General features: G+C 41.9%; 2 protein-coding genes across 4 annotated transcripts in view; both read left to right on the forward strand.

Moving 5' to 3' along the window:
* TCP11L2 (t-complex 11 like 2) overlaps positions 1-20,784 on the forward strand; it is a 41,380-nt gene extending 20,596 nt beyond the window's left edge. For all 3 annotated transcript variants that reach the window (XM_082665751.1, XM_082665750.1, XM_082665752.1), the window contains 4 exons: positions 10,636-10,823; positions 11,032-11,213; positions 13,500-13,672; positions 18,430-20,784. In XM_082665751.1, coding sequence (XP_082521877.1) covers positions 10,636-10,823; positions 11,032-11,213; positions 13,500-13,672; positions 18,430-18,674 — 788 coding nt within the window. In that variant the 3' untranslated portion in view covers positions 18,675-20,784. The remainder of the gene's footprint in view (positions 1-10,635; positions 10,824-11,031; positions 11,214-13,499; positions 13,673-18,429) is intronic.
* Positions 20,785-25,307: 4,523 nt separating this feature from the next.
* The window catches only part of POLR3B (RNA polymerase III subunit B), a 116,823-nt gene continuing 114,510 nt past the window's right edge, over positions 25,308-27,620 (forward strand). The window contains exon 1 of the mRNA XM_082665749.1: positions 25,308-25,500. Within this exon, the coding sequence (XP_082521875.1) occupies positions 25,429-25,500 (72 nt within the window). The 5' untranslated portion in view covers positions 25,308-25,428. The remainder of the gene's footprint in view (positions 25,501-27,620) is intronic.

Here is a 27,620-nt window from a genome sequence, read left to right on the forward strand (position 1 = left end):
AACAAAAAACATGTATTGTCGGATGTGTTATTAAGTGCTATGAAGAAAAATAGGATAAAGGGACAGATAGTAACGGGACAGCAGTGAGGGTAGGGGGTGATTTTTAGATGCGGTGGACTGGGAAGGCCTCTCTAATAAGTAACTATTTGAATGAGGAAGGAATGAGGAATTAAAGGAATGAGGAAGGGTCATAGGAAGATGTGAGAGAATAACATTCCAGGTAGAGAGAATTGCACATACAAAGGCCCTGCAGCAGGAACTTGCTTGTGAAATTGGACAAACACAAGGCAGACTGTGTGGCTGGAGTGGAGTAGGCAGGAGAGAGTGGTAGCAGATGAGGCCAAGAGGTAGGCAAAGGCAGGTCACAAGGAGCCTTGTTAGGAAATGAGAGTAATTTAGGTTTCATTCCAAGTGTGATGGGAAGTCACTGGAGCGTTTGAGCAGGGAAGCAACATCTGATTTTGATTTTTTAGGTATACGCTGGCTCCTGGGTAGAGAACAGATTGTACAGGAGCAAGAAGGGAAACAGGTACCAATTAGGTGGTATCGCAGATGGTGGACTGGTCCAGGTTGTAGTGGTGGAAGTAATGAGAAGAGGTCAGGTTCTGGTTGTATTTTGAAAATGGAGTAACAAGTTTTGCTGAAAGTTGGATGAGAGAAAAAAGAGAGTTGAGGGTGACTCTAAGCAACTGGGTAAAGAGTGATGCCTGTTAGAGAGATGGGAGAGGCCAGGGAAAGGTGGGAGATGGTATGGAGTCAGCATTCAGTTTTAGTTGTGTGAACTTTGAGATCTTGTTTGACATCAACATGAAGATGCCAGGAGGCATTTAGATATGAGACTAGAGTTCAGAGGAATGATGGGCACTGGGGATATACATCTGGGCATCATCAATATCTTTATAGTGGATAAAGCCATGGAACTGGATAGTAGCTAACATGTATAGAATGCTTACCACATTCTAAACACCTTATCTGTTTTAACTGATTTAATCTTTACCAAACTTGGGGAAATTACTCCCCATTTTATGGATGTGGAAACTGAGGCATAGAGAGGTTAAATCACTTCCCTCCACAACACAACCTGTGAATTACAGAGCTGGGACTCACCCCAAGCAGTTTGACTCCACACTCTTATCCACTCCATGCTCTTATCCACAGTATTACACTGGATGAGGTTACCTAGGGAGTGAGTGTAGATACTGAATGGGCCTGACCTGGGACCTCTAGAGCATCTAGAGCTTGAGAAGAGGAAAAGGATCCAGCAACAGAGACTGTGAAAGGGTAGCCAGAGAGGTGAAGACAGCCAGGAGAGGGTGGTGTCCTGTAAGACAAGCGAAGAACGTGTTTGAAGAAGGAAAGCACGATCAGCTGCGACAAGTGCTGCTAAATGGTCAAGAAAGATGAAGGCCAAGGCTTGACCATTGGATTTGACCGTGTGAGGATCCTTGGTAACTGTGATGGGAGCAGTTTCAGTGGACTAGTGGGCATTAAAACTGGACTGGAAGAGACGTCAAGAAAGAATGGGAGTAAAGGAAGTGTTACCTCATTGAATCCCCACAATTACTCAGTGAGAGAGGTACTGTTATTCCCTTTGTTTCACAGGTGAGGAAGCTGAGATGCCAGATGTTGGACAGCTGGCAAGAGGCTGGTTAGCTGGTTCCCTCATTGGCAAACCCTTGACAGCAGCCTCTGGGCTTTGGTTAACCACAGTCTAAGGCTGAGTTAGGTGATGCACCCACCCCACCCTACCCCTCGTGGACTGAGCTTTTCTGTCAAGGTGGTCAATATGATAGCCTCATGTAAACAAAGCCAAACAGATGCCACTTTACAAGGGGCTCCAGCAGGCTGGAGCCTGTCCAGGGAAGAGGGCATGGGCCACGGAGGGTGACAGGAGGAACAATCAGTGAAGCTGGGCCCATTCTGCTTGATAACAGGGAGACTCAGGTGGGCCATGAGCACTGCCTTCCCTGTCGATAGTGATTCAGGGCTTTGGTTAAGCTCTGTAGGGCAGACTAGGACCCATGGGAGGGAAGCAGCAGACAGCCAATTTTGGCCTTCCTAGGAGCTGGAGCTGCTGTTTTAACTTTGGAATGGGCCTCTCTATTACTGATAGTAACGCATGCTAGCTAACATTTTGTTTGAGCACTTATTGTGTGCCAAGTCCTTACTATGTACCAAACACCATACGTTTATTAGCTTATTCAAGCTACACAAGTCACCCTATGAGGCTGGTGCTGTTATCACCTACTGTTTATAAAAGAAGAAACTGAGGTTAAGGTATTTACCCTAGGTGACTGCTAGTAAGTGGTAAAGCCTGGATAACCCAGCTATGTCTGCCCCAAAGCGTGTGCATTCAACCACTATGCAAAACTGACTCTCTCCAGACAATATATCGACTATCTTGGGGGGATTTGCAGAGAGAGCTCTAGCGTCAAGTGACAGATATGACTAGATGACTTCTAAGGATCCTTCTACAACAAAAATTCTATGACTTCAGAGCTATATTGTTTTGGCTTCAAAGGCAGAGAGGGATTATGGGACATAGAACCCTACATAGAACCTGGATCTGAAACCTGAACTATGATAACCACATTCTTAGCAGCATTTTCCTGAGATTCATTGGTTGGTTCCATTTGTGTCCCTGTATATGTGTATGTACACATGTGTGCAAATGTCTTCATGTCGTGAGTCAAGATAGCCTGTAATCTTGAACAAATTCCTTACTGTAGGGTTGAACTACAGTTTCATTCATCTCAAATGATTTGTTTCTCTCCTTAAAACCCAGGCTTAGTGACTTATATTTCATTTGCACCTTTCACATTGACTTGGATATTTCCAGAGATTTAAGAATAGAATAAATCCAGCTGTACAAGTAGGTCATTGTTGCCCAGATCTAAATATGTTCCCAGAGAAATCAAGAGTCCAGGAAGCAGAGTGTATGTCAACTATTAATTATATCCTCAAGTCACTCTGCCAAAAGTCGGCCACTGTGCCCTAGTATCAAAATAAGAGTCTTACAGTATTGCACAGAAGGACAAAAGTGTTGGATTTTTGTGTGTACATGATTTTTATAAGATAATTATTCAGAAAATTAATACAGAGAAGTACTCTGGGTTTCTTAATTGACTCCCCCCAAAATTGTATTTTGCCAACAGAGAGATTTTATATAATTGCCCTATTAAAATATACCCAAGAAAGCCTTAGGCAGTGATTGGGTGGATGTATTAAATGTCAACAAAGTAACCACATTAGATCCAACAACTAAATTATCTGTAGAAAGAATGGCACATTACCCCTGGGGGGCTGGGCCACAAGTAATTTTTCAGATACTCAGAAAGAAAAGGTTTTATTTATTTAGATAATCTCTTATATCTGATAAAATGTTCTCAGGAACTTCATTTCATGTGGTTCAGAAATCCTTATGGGACATAAATGTTTTTCAGAAATATATAAAACTGCATTATGATTGTCTTTGCCTGGCACCCAAGGCATTCAGGAAATATTTATGAAACATTTTAGAGATGAGCAAGCTGATGCTTAGCAACGACCTGCCCAGAGACAGAGCCACACAACTGAGAAGTAGCAGAGCTGGGACTGGAAGCCAGGTCTCTCATGGCCAAGTCAGGAGTAAACCAAGCTGCTGCTTTGGCTCCTTTCTTTGGATTTTTAAATTTGGTGTTATATCAGCTGGGGTATATCGCAGGCAACAGAAACTAACTGGCTGATTTAGCAGAAAAGGAAGTGAATGGAAGGAGTGGGGCAGTTTACAGAAAAGCGAAAATACCTGAGTCTGCGCAAGGCCAGAAACTGGGAGGGCATCAGGAATCTGGGGAGGAAGAAACAAGGGAAAGTTCCGAGCTCCGTCCTCAGATGGTTAATGTGCACTTCAACATGGGCCATCCTTGAACGCTGTGGTCATCATTCAGAGTCCTAGGAAGGAGTCTGATGGGCATATGACTCAGCGAGGCCAACCCCTGGTCAGGGAGATTGCCTAGTCATGGGACCTCTAATTGATGTTCACAAAAAGAAAGCATGGAGTGAGGGAAAATGATTTCTCAAAATCAGTACCAAAAAAAGGGAAGGTGAGGTGTTGCTAGGCATAAAAGAGTGGATGTCATGGATAAGAGAACTACATTCTTCTAACTGAAAATTGGGGTATTTGCTCTGAATATTTTCCAGAATATTGAAAATAGAGGCCATCTAAAGCTTTGGACAACATCAGGGACTCCCATCCATGTATTCTGCACCATTCTCCTAGTTTATTGAATGGTGCCTGTTCAGAATTGTACAGACCAAGAGCTAGCCTGGCCATCCCCCAAGTCCAGGATGTAGAGTCATTGCCTTTTTAAGGGTCACTCAGATTTCATGCTTAGGTACCATATTAGAAGTCGGGTAGAGATGGGAATTGTATTCCTTGATGAATCAATACAGGGATACCCTTGATGCATTCATCTCAGAAAGCTCAAATACTAAACTCATTCATACCAAACTGGCAGAGTTCACAGAGCATTCCCTGGACTGAATTCTCTGAAGCACTAAATAGCACAATCAATGGCTTTTACGTAATGTAAATATTTACATGTGTGTTTTGTGTTGATAAAGCTTTATGTGACCTTATCACATAGGTTGTTTGCTAGGTTTTTGCCTTAGACTCAGTGACTTAGTTGGCCAACCCATAACCCATATCTTTTTAAAAAAACTTTATTGAAGCATTCAATACATAGAATAAAAACACGCAAACTCTAAGTGTATAGTTCTGTGAGTTTTGACTAAAGAATATGCCCATGTAACCACCACTAGAAACAAGAAATAAAGCATTTCTGTCACTCCAAAAAGAATCCTCAGGCCCCTTGCAACCAACCTCCCCCCATCGAGGTAAAACTGATATAATTTTTATCAATGTAGATTAGTTTTGCTTCTTTTAGAATGTCATATTAAATGGAATCATACTGTGTGTTCACTTTTCTGTCTAGCTTCTGTCACTCAACATAAGGTTTTTGCTATTCATCCATGTTGTTGTGAGTATCCATAGTTTATATTATTGAAAGTTATCCTATTATATTGTAATCCTATATGATTACATACCTCATTTATCCATTTACCTGTTGATGGACATCTGTGTTGTTTCTGGTTTTAGGCTACTATGAATAAAGCTTCTGTGAACATTTGTGTACCAGTCTTTGTGTGGGCATGTGTTTTCATTTTCTTGGATAAACACCTAGGAGTGGAATGGCTGAGTCATATGGTAAATATATGGTTAATTTTAGAAAAAAAGGCCAATTATTTTCCAATGTAGTTGTGCCATTTTATACTCACCATCAGTGTATGAGAGTTCCAACTGCTTTACATTTTCACCAACACTAGGTATTATCAGTCTTTTAAATTTTACCCTATATATATTTATAGAGAATGTGAAAGTATCTCATGTGGTTTTAATATACATTTCCCTGATGACTAATGGTGTTTAGCATCTTTTTATATGCTAAATGGCCATTTATTTATCTTCTTACGTGAAGTGTCTGTTCAAATCTTCTGCCCATTTTTAAATTGGGTTGTCTTATTATTGATTTGAAGAGCTCTTTATATATTGTGGAAGCAAGTCCCTTGTCATATTTTTGTGTTGTGAAACTTTCTTCCCATCTGTGGCTTGCATTTTTCATTCTCTTAACCCTATCCTTTGAAAAGAAGAAGTTTTTTATTTTGATGAAGTGCAAATAATAAAATTTTCTTCTATGGTTTGTGTATTTAGTGAATTGTTTACAAAATCTGTATATCCTAAGGTCATGAAAATTTTTTTTGTATGTTCTAGAAGTTTCAGACTTTTAGGCTTATGAATCATTTCAAGGCAGTATATTTCAAGGTTCAAAATTTTCCATTCATATATCCAATTCTAGAACTATTTGTTGAAAAAGACTATCTTTTCTCCTTTGAATTGCTTTGGCATTTTTGTTGAAAATCAATTGACCATACATTTGTGATTCTATTTCTGAACTCTTTATTCTTTTTTTAAATTGAGATATAATTTACATACCATAAAATTAAATTTTAAATGTGTATAATTCAGTGTTTTTTAGTATTTTCACAAGATTATGCAACCATCACCAGTATTTAATTCCATAAGATTTTCATGCTTCCAGAATAAACCCCAAACTCATTAGCAGTATCTCCTCATTCCTCCCTTCCCTTAGCCCTTGACAACCACAGTTCTACTTTCTGTCTCTATGGATTTGACGGTTCAGGACATTTCATATAAATGGAATCATATAATATGTAGCTTTTTGTCTCTGGTTTCTTACACTTAGTATTGTGTTTTAAAGATTTACCCATGTTGTAGCACATATCAGTACTTCATTCCTTTTTATTAGACTCTCTAGTCTTTTCCATTGATCTATATTTCTACTCTTAGCTGATACAACACTATCCTGGTTACTGAGGCTAAGTCTTGAAATCAGATAGTGTTAGCTTCTAACTTAATTCTTTTTCAAAATTGTTTTGCCTATTTTAGGTCCTTTGAATTTCCATACGCATTTTTTAATTAGTTTATCTCGTTCTGCAAAAAAGCCAGCTGGGATGGTGATTGGAATTATGTTGAACTGACATCTTAATAATGTTGAGTCTACTGATATGTGAACTCAATATCTCTACTTAAATCTTTAATTTATTTCAGCAATATTGTTTTAGTTTTGGTGTACTGGTCTTGTAATTTTTTTTAATTTATTTAATTAATTTATTTTTGGCTGCATTGGATCTTCGTTGCTGCGCGTGGGGTTTCTATAGTTGCAGTGAGTGGGGGCTACTCTTCGTTGTGGTGCACAGGCTTCTGATTGCAGTGGCTTCTCTTGTTGCGTGCAGAGCACGGGCTCTAGGTGCACGGACTTCAGTAGTTGTGGCATGTGGGCTCAGTAGTTGTGGCATGTGGGCTCAGTAGTTGTGGCTCGCGGGCTCTAGAGCCCAGGCTCAGTAGTTGTGGCACATGGGCTTAGTTGCTCCACGGCATGTGGGATCTTCCCAGACCGGGGATCGAACCTGTGTCCCCTGCATTGGCAGGCAGATTCTTAACCACTGCGCCACCAGGGAAGCTCCTATTTTGTTAAATTTAATCTCATTTTATGTTCTTCTGGTGTTATAAATGCTATTTTATAAAACTTTTTGTTTTCTAGCATATAGAAATATAATTGATTTTTGAGGATCGACTTTGCATCCTGAGACCTTGCTAAATTAACTTATTAATTCTAATAGCTTTTAGGAGTATTCCTTAGGTTTTTCTATAGTATATACCATCATGTTGCCTTTTATTTCTTTGGATTATCTTATTGCACTGACTGGGACCTCCAATCAGATGTTGAATAGAAGTCATGAGACAGGGCATCCTTGCTTTTCTAGCAGAAGAATGTTTATTGTTTGAGCATTAAATATGATGTTAGCCGCAGCTTCTCATAGATGTCATTTTTTGGGGTTAAGGAAGTTTTCTTCTATTTCTAGATTGTTGAGAATTTTTTTTTTTTTTTTTTTTTTTCTGCGGTACGTGGGCCTCTCACTGTTGTGGCCTCTCCCATTGCGGAGCACAGGCTCCGGACGCGCAGGCTCAGCGGCCATGGCTCATGGGCCCAGCCGCTCCGCGGCATGTGGGATCTTCCCGGACCGGGGCATGAACCCATGTCCCCTGCATCGGCAGGTGGACTCTCAACCACTGTGCCACCAGGGAAGCCCTGTTGAGAATTTTTATCTAAATAGGTCACATATTAAATTTGTTCCCATGCTTTTTCTGCATTTACTCAATTGGTCATATTTTTCTTCTCCTTGATTGTGTTAATGTGGCGAATTAGAGTGACTGATTTTTTTTCTAGTGTTAAACCAAGCTTGCAATCCTGAGATGTTTATCCAATCACTTGGCCCCGGTGTATTATCTTTATCTTATTGCCTTTCTAATGCTTCCTTAAGGATTTTTACATCTGTATTTATGAAAGATGTCCCCCTGTAATTTTCTTTTCTTATAATGCCATTGCTTGGTTTTGGTGTCAGAGCAAAGCTGCCCTCATAAGATAAATTAGGAAGTGTTCCCTCCTCTGCTTTCTGAAAGAGTTAAAACACCCTGTGTCTTCTAGTTTGATTTGCATGCACAGTGTGTATTAGTAAACATTTTACTGCATGACAGTTGAGGGAAAGATATCTTCAGGCATATAGGACGAAATCAATTTGTCAGTCTAAAGGAGACTATTTGAGTCGGTACTTAAGCCCATGGTTACCTCCAGAGATGGTGAATTAAATAGGAAACCTACCGGGTCTCTCATGCCAGGTATAGAGAGCAGAGGTTTTTTGAGAACCTACCAAGTGACAAGTACCACTGGAAAAACATTTGATTAGTTTCCAACGCAAAGGGGTCTGCCAAGACAAGGCCAGATATCTCACACACCTATCAGGTTGTGCTGTGAGCTAAGTCAAGGGAAAACTATATAAAAAATAAACGTCATAGGCTTGGACTCTCAAGGAGTCTCATTTTCATATCACTAGTAATATTAAAGGCACATGAACTATTTAATAACTTTTTTTTAGTAAATAGAGAAGCTCTTTTTCAGGTCAGCTATTTAAGAGAAATGACAGCCAGATCAAAAATACAAAGGCAGATGTGCCTCAAGAAGGCAGTGATAGGGCTTCCCTGGTGGCGCAGTGGTTAAGTATCCGCCTGCCAGTGCAGGGGACACGGGTTCTTGCCCCGGTCTGGGAGGATCCCACGTGCCGCGGAGTGGCTGGGCCCGTGAGCCGTGGCCACCGAGCCTGCGCGTCCGGAGCCTGTGCTCCGCAACGGGAGAGGCCACAACAGTGATAGGCCCGCGTACCGCAAAAAAAAAAAAAAAAAAAAAAGAAAGGCTTCCCACAGGAAGAGGCTGGACCACTGAGGACTGGCAGGATATGGACTGAGAGAACCAGAGATAGTTTTGGCGGGGTTAGTCCAAGACTTCCTGGCAGGAAACAGGAACATATATTGGTGGGGAAGTGCTCTTGGGCCTCCACTGCCCCTGAGAAATTCTTAGGTAAATGCACCTGTAAAACCATTGCCTATTGTTCTGTTTCTCTCTCCTGGTAGATAAGGAGGTTTTTGAGTATAGGGACTGTGTTTACTCATCTGTGAATTCTCTGCACTTGGTATAGTATCTGGTGTATAGTAGGCGCTCAGTTGTCATTGAAGAAATGAATGGAGAGGCTCTTTTCCATATGAAAAACCAAGGGGTACCAGTGCCTCATAGGGTTGACCTCGATTTTGGAGCCACATAGAACAGTCAGTGTAGTAGCTTGTGGGAGTGAAATCTCAGCGGATCCCTTAGAGAAAAGCCCATGTTTCCCCCTAAACTCATGCTCTTTCTGCTTTACCAGTTGTACTCAATTCTGGCTACATATTAGGATCACCTAGGGTGTTTAAACACAGATGCCTGAGCCCCATCTCAGACTGATCAAATCAAAATCTCCAAGAGCCAGTGCCCAAGATCACATTTCTTTCTTTTTAAAGTTCCCCAGGTGATTCTACAATCAGCCAGGATTGAGAACCTCTGCTACACTGTTGCTTTTGTTTGAGATAAAGAAATGGGCTTTTAAATCTGTCAGCTGTAAATGATTAAGCTTGCAGCATAAATGCTTATTACCGCCATATTGTAATTATATCCATGATGGTTTCCACTGTTTCTGTCTGTTGGGTACCTTTTAAATAAAAGACTGCAAGTCTTTTATATCTTTATAAACAGAACTGGGAAAACCAAGAACAACATTTGCCAACTGAGGAGAAACAAAGTTGTGAAATTCTGGAGGTGGTGTTGCTTAAGTGTGGCAAACTGAGCTGCTCATAAATTACCCCTGTTTCCAGGGTGACTATTTATTTTGTTCTCTGGGTCTTTTTAAAAAATCTGCACCTGTGTTCAGTCTGCATTTTTAAGCAATCTCCACCTTATAAATTCTACCAAATACATAATTTTATAAGAAATGTGGTATAAAAAGCAGTTTATTTCTAGGGGGAGACCTTAGAACTGGGTCTGAAGTAAAATAAAGTGTGCACGCCAGCATGCTGGGAAAGGCATAGCTCTATTCAGACACTCCGAGGAGGGGTCTGGAACCCAAAAATGTTTAATTAATCATCAATGCCTTTAATCTAAATACCTTCTCTGCACAAGACTCAAGGTCATGTGTGAGCTGGCCTGTCTATCCATCTGATGCCGTCTGCTGCCACTCTCTCTCCCTCCTAGTTCTTTATAGACCAGCAGTACAGATTTGCTTGTAGCATCCAAATTACCATATTTTCTCACTATTCCGGGTCTTTGTGTGGGCTATTCTCCTATCCTGGCGTGACAGCTCTTTCCTCTGTCTGCCTTGTATCCTGAAGTGTCACTTATGGAGTTCCTCTTACAGCCTGTCCTGGACAGCCTCTCCTCCCTCCACTCCTGCTGTGTCTTCTAGTATTCACTGTATTCTGCTGTAATTGTGAGCTTACAGGTCTGTCTGCCCATCTGGACTCTAAGCTCAGCTCCTTGAGGGCCATGGCTGTTTTGTCATTCATGCCCAGCACCTAACCTGACATCTGTCATGTAGAATGCACAAATGAAGGAATCCATCAGCTGTAGGACAAATATGTGGCCTTTGTACTTGCAGGTGCTCTTGATCAAACTACAGAATGGATAAAAGAATCTGTACATGAAGAATTACTTTCTCTTTCTGAGACTGCTTTAACTCCCGGGGCCAAAAACAGCTCCAAGCCAAGCCTGAGCCCTACATTGGTGCTAAATAATAGTTATTTGAAATTGTTACAGTGGGATTATCAGAAAAAAGAATTACCAGAGGTGAGTGATTTTTTTTTTCCTTCACTCAAGTTTTCCAGTATTCTAATTCTTAAGTTCAAACTGTGAATCAGCTGGTCTGTGTTGCATGTGATTTAATGACTTTACTGAAATCAGATAAAAATGGGAGTTTGTTGTAACATTGCTTATTTTACAAGTTCATGGTATTGAGCTTCCCTTACTATTTTTACATTTTAAATAAACATGCTAGACACTCATGACAGATGGAGCACGTCTTCAGGAACTGACAGAAAAGCTGAATCAACTGAAAATGATTGCCTGCCTGTCCCTAATCACCAACAACATGGTGGGTGCTATGACAGACGGCCTACCTGAGCTTGCAATCAGGGTAAAAAAGATTTCAGCTGTTCTACTTGAAGGCATGAACAAAGAGTAAGTTCCAAGCATTTTTATCTGCTTTGCCTTGTATTCAGGGTCTGCATGTGTTTCAGAGAATGTAAATAACCTTGACATCTGGATGTGATATTCAGGACTGTGCTTTTGAGAAGCTTAGCTCACACCGTCTTCTTTTAGAATTTCTTTTAATATCACTGAAGGCTTAGATGTCCCATCATAGGAAAGGAGAGGTCTTTTCCATAACAAGTGCCAGGGTGAGTATAGTGTTTCCGCTTAGGATGGGTGTGTGCAAAGGCTCTTCTTTGACAGTGTTGTGGAAAAAAACAACAAAATGCAGAAATCCACCATGCTCAGTGTTTAGAACGCCCTATCAAAGAGGCTTTCCGATTCAGTTGTTCCAACTCCATAGGTTTTCTGCCATGAAATGTTTACCAGCTTCACTGACCTAGCCTCTGTGAAATCTTCACAGTGGTGACATCTCTGTCCTTCAGAGATGCTCTGCAAGTCCAGTGTAAGTTTTGTTTTTGCCAAATTCATTTCCCAGTATCAAACCTTCATTGAATACTAGAATCCCATTTCAATTTTGCGTTTAGATCATCCTATTGGGAATCCTGTCCAAGTTAGAAAATTCCTAGTCTTAGCCAATGGCCAGATGATTCCATGGGTCTCATATGGGTCAGCTCCTCTTGCTGGTTCCCCTTTCAGGTGTTTTCAGGGACTTTATTCCTCTCTTTGAAGGGAGATACACCCAACCTCCCATCCTCCTGCCCATTACTTAGAGAGCACATAAATGACTTGATAAAATCCTAGAATATTAAAAGCCCAAAGAAGCCCAAGTGGTTATAGCATCCAAAGTTCTCATTTTGACCTGAAGCTCAGAGAGAGAATATGATTTGCCTTGGGTTGCACACCAAGAAAAGGACAAGCCAAGGCCTGAACCCTGGCCTATGTCAAGGCCCTGCCCTTTCTACTGATCCTGGTGCTAACTTGCCAGGCTCTTTTATTTCACGTTCCAGGACCCAAGACCTGTAATAAAAAGAAACCTGCTCTGGCTCTGGTTTTGCAATAGATCTTATTTTAGCATTTTCCCACACTGGGTAACCATTATTTTCCAGGAATTCTAATTTATTAAGCCTTTAGTGAACCCCCAGTACTGCTTAAGTATTAATATAAAGCACACAGCAAAATGGTTACTAAGAGGACAGGCTTTGGGGTCAGGCAAACCAGGGTTTAAATCCTAGCTATGCTACTGACTTGTTATGTACCATTGAATAAGATCCTGAATCACTCTGAGTCTCACCTCCTCATTTGTAAAAAGGGAATAATTGTACCTACCTTAGGGTTAATGGAAACTTAAGATGACTGTGTGAAGCACTTAGGGCAGGTGTCTGGCACATGGTAAGTGCTTGATAAACGTTAGCTTTTAATAACTACTTAGTTGTTAAGTCATCTTCTTTATAGTTGTTTTGCCTATCTGATTATATTATTGTTTTGTCTAATTCCCCCCACCCCATCCCCCCATCTCTTATCCTTTAATTCCCATTTTTCACAAAGTTGTCTTAAAGACCCTTTCTGACTAGTGAGCAGCAATTTTCCATCATCATTCCCCAATAGTGCGGATCCAACAAATGCTGTTTCTAATTACACCTTTTTCCTTACCTGTTAAATAACCCACCACTAACTACTTTTTACAGTTTTCTGGACTGTATATATTTGGGATTACTGATCAGTTACTTGAAAGTAACAATGCGAAGGAGTTTCTTACCTTCCATCATGATAGGTCAAGAGTTTTAGGTAACTTGTCTTCATGGTATTGGCTTCTGAATATCTTCATTTCTTGTGTTTGATTGGTGTTAGAGATTTACTGCTCAGGCGTGGGTAAAGGAATTGATCGTACCTCATTTTCCAAGCACATTAAAAAAAAAATCTATGAATGAATCCACTCAGACCAGAGGGTTTATTTTAAGAAGTAAATAGGTTACTTTTTAAAGAACCTACTCTTTCCCTTTCTGATATCCCTGCCTGAAGATGGGGTTGCAGACTTATTTTCAGGGACCACATTTTTCTGTCTGTGCTTTCCTATTTAAACGTTACCCACAGAATTGAGTGGTTTTAAGCATTTACAAATCTGCTACAAATAAAGGATGGTTGGGAGGAGTTACTATTTTCTAAGCTCATTCTAATAGAGGTAATTATTGTCTGTATAGGGAAAAATTGGTAGACATTTGAAATAAGTTGGTATACTTTTAAAACAACAACAACAACAAAAATCCTGCTAAATAAAAACTATCCCTGATGGGATTTTTGTTTCATGTTTTGTAGGACCTTTAACTTGAAGGAAGTCCTAAATTCTATCGGTGTTCAGACTTGTGTCGAGGTAAACAAGACCCTGATGGAGAGAGGTTTACCTGCTCTAGATGCTGAGGTTCAAGCTAACCTTGTAGGTCAATTCTCAAGCATCGAAGAGGAGGACAATCCTATCTGGTCCTTGATTGGTGAGTCTTCATGTTTTTATTGGTTTCTGCTTCAATTCCAATTTGCTTAACCATGCTGGTTTTGGCTAATGTTAACTGTCAGTCAAATTTTAGTCTTAAACAGATTACCTGCTTCTTTTGGTGAGTGAATAAATATTGAAAATATGAATAAAACATTAATATTTTCAAAGGTTTGGGACTCATTGCTGCTTCTGTGTGTATATGTAGCAGAGTGGGAGGATGTTTCAGAGCCTTCTACCTTACTACCCAGCCGATAGGTTTCTGTGAAGAAAATAACATCATGCTGCCAGTAATGTTAAATTCCTAGATCAATAGAGCAATCCAAACCAGCTGGCAGTATGTTCACAGAAAGTAGACACGGGCTCTGCTGGAAGCAAACCTGTGTGAGCTGAGGCCCCTATGTTGGTCAGGCTTAGAGAGACAAAGAGTTAAAAAGACCCTGCAACTGAGAGGCATAGTGGGTAGACTTTTTTTTGTACTTGATTGCTAAGAAAATAAATATCTTAAGGTCAAGTTGTATTGGTGAGTTGGGGAGAATGTATCAGTTAGGACTTTTTCTATTACTTGTGACAGAGAACCTAAGCTTCTAAAGTGGCTTAAGCAAAAAGGGAATGTATTTGCTCATATAACAGAAAACAGCAGGGTGGGATTGGCTGCTGGTACAGCTTAATCAGAGCTTAAACTATGTCCTGGGTGCTGGTTTCCCCACTTTGGTCCCTCAGCACTGCCTTCCTCTGGGCTGGCTGTCTCCATGGAGAGTCTCTTCCCAACACAGCAAGATGACTTCAGCTCCAGCCTACATCTTTCTGTGTTTAAGTCAAGCCAAAAAAAAAAAAAGGAGTCAGTTTCCCTCCCCTCTTAGCTCAGACGGTGACCCCAGAATTGAGTCTCATTGACTCCAGACGGTGGTCATGTCCCATTGTTGACTCATTCATGGTGGCCAGAGGGGAAGAAACTTAAACTTGAGACGTGTTCAATTCCTGGTGAGTCAGCTTTACCTGTAACACCTGGTCTGAAACTAGGGAAGAGATTGTTTTCCCGCAAACAAGATCAGGGTGCTGTGGCCTTAAGAAGGGAAGAGGGTGATGTGGGACACAAAGCGAGTGTCTACTGCAGAGGGTGAGGAATGGACCAGACAGAGAGAAGAGTGTGGCATTCGAATATACTAACATTCCAGGACTAATCTGCAAGTTTTCAAAGTGCAGCACTGACTTCCCTAAGAATACAAGTACTTGCTATTATTTAGTTGAGGCTCTTAAATAGTTTCTCTCATTCTTATCCCTGGGGACACGGGATGCTGGAGATCTAGGCCACCCAGGCCACTTAATAGCTCTAGGCTTCAACCCCACCCCCAAGAAAAGAGCCGTCTGGTGTGTAGCATGTGGGCTGCTGAGGGGTGACGGGTGAAAACAGTAACACACACGGCATAACCGCAGCTGCCTGTGCCTGAGCCCTTCCCTGCATAACCTTCACTGCTGACATGCATCTCATGGCCCATAGTCTCCAGCTGAACGCCAACAACAGGGAGACGGTGTTCCCTGGAGAAAGAGGGGCAGGCCGTCTGCAGTCTGCCACGTACCAAGAGACCCCCCACTAGTGCACAGGCCTCACGAGGACGGGGTGCATATTTGCTCACTGCTATTTCCCCATACCATGCTGGGCCCAGAGACGACCTTTAATAAATATCTGTGGAATGGGTGAATGCATGGAGACTTAGAGCAGTTAAGTAACTCTCACCTGAGGTCGCATAACTAGCAGGGTGCAGAGTATGGCTTCTTCCTGAGCCTCTGACTCATATTCTTTTTTGTTTTGTTTGTTTTTAAACAGAAGAAATTTATTTTCTTACAGTTCTAGAGGCTGGAAGTCTGGGGTCAAGGTGCCAGCGTGGTTGGGCTCTGGTGAGAGCTCTCTTCTTGGCTGGCAGATGGTTGCTTTCTTGTGTCCTCACATAGCAGAGAAAGAGAAAGAGAAAGAGGAAGAGGAAGAGGAAGAAGTGTAAGAGAGAAAAAGAGAGAGAGAGGGTGGGGTGGGGCGGGGAGAGTGACTCATATTCTTAACTGCTCTAATGGGCACTACAGTCAAAGCTGGAGCCCTGCTGCTCATTGGCAGCATGGCCAGAGCATTGGGTGTCCTCCATGCCCTTGCTTTAGATCAGGGAAGTACTTGCAATGTCAAGGGAGAGGGAAGCTGGGGTCCAGGGGATGCCCCACCCCGAGGTGGCCTCTTAAAATCCAGTCAAGCAACTTTTTTCCACCCAGCTCTCCCCAGTCCAAGTTTCCTGTTCTTTTGCAAACTGGAAGTATTTTGTAACCTCATTCAAAGTATTGTTGCCTAGCAACATGAATGACTCACTTGAGCGTCCCTCCCTGGGCTCTGGAAGCCAAGGGCACGTCTTTGGCAGGGGCTCCATTTGGCTGCTCCTAAATGGACAGACGCTTCTGTCACCTTAGTCTTGGCCTAAAAACTGTGACTCATCCACAGAGGAGATAGAACCACTTGTCAGCATAATAACAGTTTTGAAAAAGTTTCATTCTTTAAACAGCCTTGTGAAAAGTGTTTGGACTGTATCTGTGATGAAAATAGACCCAGCTTCTGAGAGTCGACCAGCCAGCCTAACGGGGAATTTAGCAGACAGTTTCCTCTTAATTCTCTGCCTGCAGAGGAGCTGGAATACATTAAGCACTTAGAGGGATCCCTGGGACAGAAGAAGGGCTCCAATTTACCCCTGCCTTTCCTCCCCTGTAGTTCATGGTACCCACAGTCTGCCTTCTTTTGTTCTTAGTTGATGTGCTATTTGTCTACAATGGAATTACAACTCCCACTGTGTTCTTAGCCATTAAAAGAGAGGGAGTTTTCCTTCAAACTATTTTTTTTCCAAATATATACCAAAACCATGTAAAAATGATTTATGGATTACCTGCTGTGTAAATTATTTGCATGCTAATAGCCACCTACATTTTTAAAAAGTAATTTTCAATTATACAAGTGATACATCCATGAATAATTTCCTCTTGTTGACAAATTATGGATAAGGCCCAAGTCATCTTTGACTGCCTTCTCCAGCCCCCATTCCTCTCTGGCTCCCATTGCTTTCAGTTTGGGGTTTATCTTTATAGACCTTTTTCATTCCAATCTCACTTTAATTCAAGCGGCATTTATGACGTGCCTGCCACATGCCAGACCAGGGATATTATAAGACAAAAAAATAGCCCTGACCCTTAGAAAGCCCACCGTCTAAGAAGGGAGAGATAAATTCTCAAGTAACAGTAATATGGGATGATAGTGTAACAGTTGCTAGGAAAAGCCACAGAAAGGAGGTGACTTTAGCATCAGCATTGAAGTATGCTCTCGACTTGTGCAGACATGAGGTGAGGTGGAAAGGCATTCTAGTAAGAGGAAACAATTTGGGCTAAGATATGGACATGGGACACTGGGGACTTTGAGTTCTAGGTCAGGTCTGGCTGAAATGTGTGATTTTTGGGAGAAGTGTTTAGAGATAAGTTTCAGCAATATAGTTATCTGTATTCGATGGAGTGTATTTTCCTTAGTAAACTTCCTTATTTGTGAGATTTCTGTTTCCAAAGCCAGAGAACATCCTTGGAGCAGCATGGGCTGGGGCATTTCAGGCTTGTCCAGTACCATTTGTCCAATACCACTGCAGCTTCACTTATTTATGCATTTGCGTGCTTTTGTGAAGTCGTCTCAAATGCAGATACGCTGAGGCACTGAAGCAGGAAGAATGGAGAAGGTGGCAGTGCCAGTGGGGTGGCCCTTCCTTAGTGACTCCAGATTGTTGCCCACATGGGGGGTGATCATATAATTTATTTTCCACCTCAGGACACTTTTGAGAGTGCTCTTTTTAATTATGCCAGGACAGCAGGTGTCAACTTTAACTGTCCTGTGAAAACTCGGATGTGTGCTCACCCTTGCCATGTGGCAGTTTGGGCCCCTAAGTTTGCCAGATCTGTAGATTTTTCAAGAAGAACCAAAACTTTGATTTTCTATGTGAAATCCCCTCGTTTTAAATGACTTCTATTTTTAAAAAACACTACGTGGACCAAACTGGCAGTGCCAGTTTACAAACTCAGCTTTAGGATACATAATTAAAATTATGGACGTTGAGTTTTTGTAAAAGATTCCCCACCCCACCCTGAAAATGCTATGCATGTTTTGTTAGCTAGCTATTACTGCATAACAAATCACCCCAAAACTCCATCTGTCATTGCTTACGAGTCTGTGGGGCAACTGGGTAGTTCTTTTGATCTTGCTGGACGCACGCGTGCATTTGTGGTCAGCTGTGGCTTGGGTGGGTAGCTCTGCTGATCTTGCCTGGGCTCTCTCAGGTGCTTGGGAGTTGGTTGGCTACAGGTTGGTCTAGGATGGCCTAAGATGGAACAACTGGGCTTCCCTCAACATGGTCCCTCATCAGGCCCAGGCTTGTTTACATGGTGGTGGTAGGCAGAGAGAGTGGGTTCAAACAATGCCTCTTGAGCACGGAACTCACATACCAGCACTTCTGCCACATTCTGCGTTGGCCAAAGCAAGTCGTAAGGCCATCCCTGCTCCAAGGCATGGGGAAACAGACTCCAGTCTTTGATGGGAAGAGCTGCAAGGCTGCTTTGGAAAGGGCACGAATATAGGGAGAGGTCAAGAACTGAGAATGTTGCCGCAATCCACATACCACAATTACTGTTCTCATTTTTCAAAATCACGTGCTTTAATAATGGGACAGATAAAGATGCCTTCTTTTTCCCCAGAAAAACGAATCCAGCTATACATGAAAAGCCTACTTTGTCTGCCAAACCCTCCAAAATGCATGCCTGCCGTGCCAGGAGGCCTCACTGTCGTTCAGCAGGAGCTAGAGGTGCTAGGCTCGCAATATGCAAGCATTGTGAATCTCAACAAACAAGTGTATGGACCATTTTATGCAAATATACTTCGAAAGCTGCTCTTTAGTGAGGAAGCCACGGGGAAGGCGGAAGCTTCATCATCTACTAACTAAAGAGGAACTGACATTGGATAAGAGATTGGAAGCCCAGCACTTAGGTACCCAGTCTGTTTCCATCAATGGCATTTCAGATGCGGCACGTTCTCAGTCCTGTCTGTGGCACAGCGTTAGCCCGAATCTGTATAATTCAGTAATATTAGCATTGCAAAGACATGCACGTTGTAATGACCCTGTTTGTGCACTATCTACAAGTCCAAAAGAGATGTTTTTAATGAACAGCAAGCAATTTGTAATTAATTATATTACCTATATAATACTTGTAAATGTTTTCTTAAGCATATATATCTGGCTTATTCATTCAACCTGTAAGGAGTTGTATTTCACATCAAATCTAATGATTTTTTTAACTTTGGTACAGCTTCTTAAAGGGTTGAAAGTTGTGAACATAACCAAGGGGATTGATGTTCTGAATAAATGATATGAAGTAAGGGATAATCGTATTTTAAATGTACAATTAAATTTTATTAATGTGTAATAGAAGCTTACGTAGTATAAGTCCTCAAATTCTACAAATATACCAAATCACACTTTGTGATACCAATTGTCAGTATTTGTTTAGAATTTCAATGTATTAAATACATTTTAAAGCTACATACAAATTTTAGATAAAACCTCCCTTGTTCATTTAGTGAAAATAGAAACAAACCCCTTCTAAAATTTTATTCTAGAGGGTGGATTCTTCTCACTTATCCTGCTCTCTGAGGGAAACAGTTTTTGCACACATCTCTTCGTGAATGTCCCTGCATTTCTCAGGCCACTGATAAGGTTTATATAAGATTTTAATATTTTTACATAAGGCAGGAGTGGTTTGAATTGTTTTACTTGTAAGAAGAAAAATTGATAAAACAAGATCCCCATTCTCAGTGAAATTCATGTCTGAAAAAGAAACAGTTGAACTCTGGAATTTTTAACCATATAACGTGCTAGCAAACGCCTTCTGCGCTGTTTAAATTCTTACCTGCTGTGACCAAGATGCTCTTCTAAGTATCATCATCATTTGCCACTCTTATGCATTTAATTAAACTTTGCCAGGCTGGCACTGGTTGTCAGGATTCTAGAGAAATCTGCATACTGTCCTGGAATTACATACTTCTTCCGAAATGTTAAGTGAAGCACTACCTTTTGGACGGACTCAGCCTGGAAAGTGCTTTATTTGCATGAAGTGCATTTTGATTGTTTGGTTTTCTGAGGACTCATTGAACCTTAGTAATTTGATGGGGAAGAGTGGGTAGGAAGTAAAAAATAATGCTCCTTTCTTCCTCTCTTCCTCACCACGACCTTCACCATTATGGTGCTACCTAATTATTTGATAAAGTTCTAGGAAATGATTGTGTGAGTAAATTATCTCCGGTCTTTACATTTTGGAGGGATCTGCCAGAATTCGAGGAAATTTTGAAAGTCAGTTTTTTTCCCTCATGTGACCAATACATAAATCAGCCATTCTGTCCATTTGAGCAGCTGTGTATAAATGGAATTTTACTGAAGAGCACATCATTGGTCTCACCCATTATTTCCCTCTTCCTGTATTTCCATTCTGCCTGTTTCCTATGCTTAGAAACCAAAAGGTGCTGTAGATTTTTGTTTTCATTTTTTCTTACGTTGAAGTAGTTTTCAACTGTGTTCACTTTGGGGCCTGGACAGCAGGGAGGGTGTGACATAGAAATGTAGTGTGTAGCATAACTTTTTGTTGCTTTCTGAGGTGAACTGTATATTTAACCAGAAGACCAGGTGATACACTTTTTTATTATCAGATTGGAATCCATCTGGTATTCTTATATACTTGATTATACTGAGTTGCCAGCAGGAAAACAATGTGCAAACATTTTTTAAAAATGCATTTAAAATGAAGGGCATTCTGCCTTTTTTTTTTTTTTTTTTTAAGTGACAAAGTAAATCTCAATGTCTGAAGTCTGGATTTAGGCAACTACATTTATTAGGATTTTAAAATCCTATCCCTTAGCGTGTTGTTTACTTGGTTTTTACTGAAATGTTTACTTCTACTTTTGAGAATTTTCTTAACATGGTCTTGTTTTGTAATGTCAATTTTATTAAACACCATACACACATTTTCATTCTTCTTCTGCTAAAACATGTATTGTGTGCGCTAGTCAAATTTTAAAGCATTAAAAATTATTTCAAGATAGCTGGTGTCTCTTTGTTTTCTAAACCACCTTTGGGTAACTCAGGGCTGGAATACTGCACAGTCTTTATTGCAGTTGTTTTAGAAGGATTCTTCTGCTGATCATCAGAGCCTCACAGACATCAGGTCATGTTCATTCGTTCATTCAGTCAACAGATAGCTATTGAGCATCTACGGTGTGCCAAGAAGTATCCTAGATCTTTGATACACAGATGACTAGGCAGACACTGTCCTGAAGAAGTTTGTAACCTAATAAGAAGGATAAACTTGTGAACAATTGCAATAAAGTGTAATTCGGGCAATAAAACACATACACGTGGTGTTAGAGGAAATACTGCCAGACTGTGTTTCGTGGAGGTCACCCTTGAGCTAAAGCATGAAGGGTAGGCAGGAACTTGCCAAGAAAGGGAAAGGCACAAGAGGCCAAGTGCACAGTGGGTATGACGGTGTGGAGAAATGGTAAGCCAAGGGTCCAGCCTATAGAAGAGGGGAAGTGATGAGAGGGGAAACAAGCAAGGTAAAAGGCTTCTGGGATGTCATGCTCAAAAGGGAGGGTTTTGTCCTGAAAGAGATAACCATTGAATCTTTTGAAACAGGAGAAGGTTACAAGCAATTTATGTTTTGGAAGGATTGCCCTGACAAAGAACACTTGCTGTTGGTGCTAGAATATTCTGTGTTGTGTGCATATGTGTATACGCATGAACACATGAACACATGGCACAAGAGTCCATGTAGAAATGGACTCTAGCTAACAGAAGCAGAAAGAGAGTTTATTGGAGAGGTTTAAGTACCTCATGGAATCTGTTTTACCTGGGGAATTAAGCTTGGAAGATGGGAAGAACCAAGGCAATGCAAGCATAGGACCTCAGCCAAGCTGGATTCAGAGATTGGTTTCTCAATTGTCCTTGCTGCTTTGCCTCATTTGCTCAAGATTTAAAGTCTCAGATATCAACATTCGGTTGGAAGAATCTCTATCAAGGGCCCAGGCTCTAATTTGCAGGGGATGGAACAAGACAGTAGCTGCCCCTTAGACTCCTGTGTTCCCACCAAGGTCACCCAACTAGGGATTTCTTCCAAAAAGGAAGGATCAGAAAGAGAAAAACAAATCCACCACCATGTGCACTCATGAGGTCTTTAAAACTTGCATGGGAGAAATGTGTGAAGAGGTCCCCCAATCCAGTATCGCCTCTAAGAATGACACAAAAAGATGATTCCAGGAAGGGCATAGTCATTGAAGCCAACCTTTATTGGCGTGTGTAGATGAACTGCTGAGCAAAGCCTCAGCATAACCTTATTTCTCAAGTTGTAGTTCAAAGTTTAAGGAAGGTTGGTGTGTGTGTCGCGGACTCTACTCCATTCAGCCACTTAGAGACCCAACTTCCATCCATCTTGTAACTCAATAGTCCCTGAAACCTTCAGCGTCTCCTTAATCACTCAGAAGATAAGGGAAAGAAAAGGATCACCCACTTCTACTCATGGTACATAGGGCAGAACTAACTAGATCGTTAGTTGATGACTAGATGGCTAGATGGTCATCTGGCCCCATCTAACTGCAAAGGAGTCAGGAAGATGTGCCCAGGAGAAACGGCGGGTGTGGGTGTTGGGTATTGGTAAGCATTAGCAACAGTCTCCACCTCAGATCCCTCCAGTTTCCTTCAATAAGCTCTATGAATCATCTTTTTATGAAAATAAGTTTATTTTTTTAATGAACAACAGAACTTACTGGGTCCTTGCATTAATGAAGTGCTGGGCATTGCCTAGTAGACCATGAAGGAATTACCTGATTCCGCCCCCCCCCCCCCACTTTGGCCATGCCACACGGCATGCAGATCTTAGTTCCCCAACCGGGGATTGAATCCAAGACCCCTGCGTTGGAAGCACAATGTCCTAACCACTGGACCACCAGGGAAGTCCCATGAAAATAAGTTTAAGGTCATGTGCCTGCTCTGATCTTTTAGTATTAGCTCCCAGAGCACTGTGTTGAGAGGATTTTGAAGCTAAATCCGGGACAAGCAGTAAAGAATTCTGTGGCTGATTGGCTAAGTATGCCATGGGCGTGGGGAGTGCCATCTTTTGTGCAACATATTTTTTTCACTTGAATCCTTCTTAAAACTAAAATTCAGCCTGTTCTTCCTCTGATGATGTTAGGTACCAACATTTTCCACTCATTATTCAGTAAAAGTAGCATGGGACTGAGAGTCACAGGACCTGAGTTTGAATTCACTTCTGCTTCTTAGCTATATGACCTCAAGCCAATCTTTTAGTCTCCCTGAACATCCATTTCCTAACCTACCTGACTGCCTCGCAGAGCTATTGTGAGAATCAAATGAGATAATGTATTTGAAATTGTCTACAAACTCTAAAGCATAATGTGGACAGAATACATTACAATAGCTCATTTATTTGTCCTAAATCTCTTTCACACTTCAAGAGGTTTTAGTATTTTGAGAAGTGATGATTGAGTACTTAAGTACATAAGACCAAAAATTGTCAAATCATATCACAACCGTGGTTCATTAAGCCCAATATTGTCATTGGCAGAGAAACTCAAGGGTACATAGAAGGCTGCAGTTATTGTCCTTGCTGTCAACTTCAAAGGATAGTGACACACCCAACATGCTCTAATTTCATTTAGTAAATCAGGTATGACTTTATCCTCCATGATTTAATCTAACCTTTTAGAACGTACATTTGTACTAGCAACTTGTACCCTCTTGTTCTCTGTTTTTCAAGTGAAGCTTTATCTTTTCATGTCTAAGCTTGGTATGTTAGCCTTGTTCAGCTTTCAAGGGAAAGGGACCTAGGGATTTATCGCAAGGCTTTATGAAGAAGAAAGGAAACTTAGTAATCTGTCCCAGCAGCTGCACTTGCCGGCATGGTAGGGAACCTGAATATAATTTTTTTCTTTCAGAATGTAGTAAAATAATGACTTACCATATTATGGCCTAAGCACTTTATATAAATGATCTCATATAACTGCACAACCCGCTACAAGGCAGGCTCTATCATTTTTTTAAAATTTTTTAAATTTTTTGGCTGCGTTGGGTCTTCATTGCTGCGCGTGAGCTTTCTCTAGTTGACGCGAGTGGGGACTACTCTTCATTGCGGTGCGTGGGCTTCTCATTGCGGTGGCTCCTCTTGTTGCAGAGCACGGGCTCTAGGTGCACGGGTTTCAGTAGTTGTGGCTCACAGGCTCTGGAGTGCAGGCTCAGTAGTTGTGGCGCACGGGCTTAGTTGCTCCGTGGCACGTGGGATCTTCCCGGACCAGGGATCAAACGCGTGTCCCCTAGCACTGGCAGGCAGATTCTTAACCACTGCGCCACCAGCGAAGTCCCTGTAAGTTCACTTTAAATTAGGGATACCAATCCTTTCTCTTCTGCCAACTTGTATTTCTTTTTTTTTTTTTTTTCTTTTTTTTTTTTGCGGTACGCGGGCCTCTCACTGTTGTGGCCTCTCCCGTTGCGGAGCACCGGCTCCGGACACGCAGGCCCAGCGGCCATGGCTCACGGGCCCAGCCGCTCCGCAGCATGTGGGATCCTCCCGAACCGGGGCACGAACCCGCGTCTCCTAGCATCGGCAGGAGGGCGCTCAACCACTGCGCCACCAGGGAAGCCCCAACTTGTATTTCTTGAAACCATTCATGGTGATTTTTAACCATCTATTCAGAAAATTTAAAATTTTCCGTGGAATCATAAACCTATGGCTAGAATTATATTATCCAATCTATGAATATTTTCCTTTATGATTTCTGACTATATTGCTATCCTTGAAGGTGGCCACAGCTCAGTGTTATGGATTTACTCACTTTATATTTTCTTCTAAGGTTTTGTTAACATTTAAATATTTAATCCGTATAGTATTTACTTAGATGTATTTTTTTTCTAAATGGCTAATCAGCAGCTCCAACATCAATTTTTGGATAAGCCATCTTTCCCCTGCTCTTTTAAAATGTCATCTTTTCATACTAAATTTCTGCTGGAATTTACTCCTGGATCTTCTGTCTAGCCCTTTTAGAATATAACACTATCTTAATTACTCTCCTGTTATGCTCTTCTCTCTAGGTAAGTTAACTCCTCCTCACTTCGTGGTCATTTTAATGATTGTATAATAGGCCATCACACGCATGTACCTTAATTTTTTAACCAATCCCCTCCTACTAGGCATTTGGTAAATTTCCTATTTTTTCCATACTATACAATGTGTAGTTTGGGCTTAAATTAAATGAATTCGATGCCTCGGTGGCTCAAGTTGTGCAAATTATCCATTTACCGTTTTCTTTGAATTATTTTTAAAATGAAAATACGCGTTGTTGGTCTTGATTGTGGGATAACTGCCAAAATCTGTCCGCTGGGGTTTAAGATTACCCAGGCGAGACTTCCGAGCGACACCAGGGGCCGCAGTTTCCAAGCTCCGCCTCAGCCACATCCGGGTTCAACCGCAGGTTCTGACCGAGAGCAGGCGGAACCTTTCTTCCGCGACTCCAATTAAGTTGCGCGGCGGGGACTATTTAGGCCACCGCGCACCGCTCTTCACGGGTACAGCAGTTTGCCTGGCGCAGCGAAGGCGCGCGTGAGGGTTGTGTTTGCTCCTTCCTTTGTCGTGAACAGCATGGACGTGCTTGCGGAGGAGTTTGGGAACTTGACCCCGGAGCAGCTGGCCGCGCCGATCCCGACTGTAGAGGTGAGGGCAGGGCACGCGTGGAACGGAAGAGAAGCTGGCATGCGTCCCCGGGAGGCGTTGCCCCGAGAACTCTGGCCGCGGAGGGGGGCGGGCCGCGTCTTCCGCGCATGCTCAGGACTCCGCGCGTGCTTGGGGCTCCGCGCGAGTCCTCTCCAGAGCCGGGCACTGCTGTTCGTGCAGGGTCAAGCTGAGGGGAGATGTCAGCCGCCGCGCAGACCCAGCGGCTCCGCGCACGGCTCTCGGGATGGACGCATTCCAGTGTTCGTGTGTTATCAGGGGAGGACTGACTCTCGCCCACCTTGGGGGGACATATTGCATCTTTGACGGCTTATAAGGGATAATGAGGTCCAGGGAGCTTAGGCCACGTTGGTGAGGTCCCACAGCTGGCTGTGGTGGGAAAACCAGATCGTCTGAATCCCAGGCTAGTAATTTTTCCTTTTCACCAGGAACTCAAGTTTGGGCTGCAGGAGTATTTTAAACGCCGAGAAAATTTACTCCAGATTTTGCCTAGGTGTTTTCGGGGGAGTAGCCCCGTAGCTTTCATCAGATTCTCAGAAGTTAAGGATAACTGCCCTACAGTGAGCTGCCTAATGAAGTTCAGATGTTGACGTGATTTTATTTTCTGGAAAGGTACATATAACTTCTCTGGGCCTCAAAATCTTAGTTGGCATGGGATGGGAAGTGGAGAAATAGTCAAGGGAGAGATTCAGGCAGAGGGAAAGGACACTGGAAGCCTGGAGGCAAGACCATCTGTTTTTAAGGAATTAAAACAAATCCAGTAGCACTGGAGTGGAGAAAAGTAGAGGAGAGACTTAAGGGTGACAGATAAGGATCCTGATTATGAAAGGTTTTGTTAGACATCTAAAGGAGGGCTGGGATGCCATTGACAAGTTTAAGGAGGAGAATGGCCGACAGGATCAGTAAATCTGTTTCTGTAATAATTATTCGGCAAATAAAGGAATTACAATCAGTCTGTTAGATTCAATCTGTGAGTGCCTGCAATACACTGCTGATCTTCATTGGGCAATACTGGATTTTTAACTTTTTTTTTTTATATTGGATTATAGTTGATCTGAATTTTTAGCTCTTGAACAGCTATTTAAGAGCCAGCATTTACTGAGCACGTATGTGCCAGCTCTGTTCAAGCCTAACGAGCATTATGTTATTTAATCATCTGAAGCAAGTAATATTTTTGCCCCATTTTGCCAATGAAGATTTTTAAGGCTCAGAGAGGTTAAGTAACTCACCCAGTTTCAGAAGGTTGTTAAATGGCTGATCTGTATTTTAGACCCTGGCAGTCAGACTCCAGAGCCCTCATCCTTAAGTGCTGACTGGACTGCTTCTCCAGAGAGCTGAAGGAATAAGCCTAAAGGATTTCTGTGTCTTGTCTGAATTTGCACAGCTGTGAAGGGACCAGTACTACATTTCCAGTCTTCTGATTCAGGAATAACAGTTCCTTTTCCTGGCCCTCTGCATCCAATCCACCGTCCCATCTTAAGGGCCCCCAACTACAAAATGTACTCAATTCTGAAACTTCCTTTCTTCTGTTTTCCAAGTCTGAACCACTGTCATCTCTTATTTCCTAGGCTCCTGACTTGTCCCATTCCAACAGTCTGTTCTCTGCTCTGTAGCCAGAGCCATCAGTTTAAACAGGCAGATATGATCACGTTGCTCCCTTGGTTAAAATTCTTCAGTCTGCCCATTGCTCTCAGGGCAAAATCTAAAGTCCTTACCATACTTATATGAGTCCTTTTATCATTTTGGCCACTGCTTACTTCTCTAACTTGTTTCTCGCCCCCCCCCAGATCTCCTCAAGATCTTTCTACTCTCCTCATATAGTCTTCTCTGATTTTTCTCGCATTCTTCTTTGTAGATTTACATACAGTAAGATGCATGAGTACTAAGTGTTCATTTACATTAGTTTTGACAGTTATGTATACCCAAATGACTAGCACCCCATACAAGATATAGAACATTTTCAGCCTCCCGCAAAGTTCCCTTTTCAGTTTGTGCCGTACCACACCTTTTGATTTCTATCATCATAGATGAGTTTTGCCAGACTCAACTTCTTTTTTTTTTTTAAGATTTGACATTTTTTAAGAGACGTTTCAGGTTCACAG

The sequence above is a fragment of the Grampus griseus genome (genome assembly GCF_964374135.1).
Source record: "Grampus griseus genome assembly, chromosome: 11".
NCBI classification, from domain to species: Eukaryota; Metazoa; Chordata; class Mammalia; order Artiodactyla; family Delphinidae; genus Grampus; species Grampus griseus.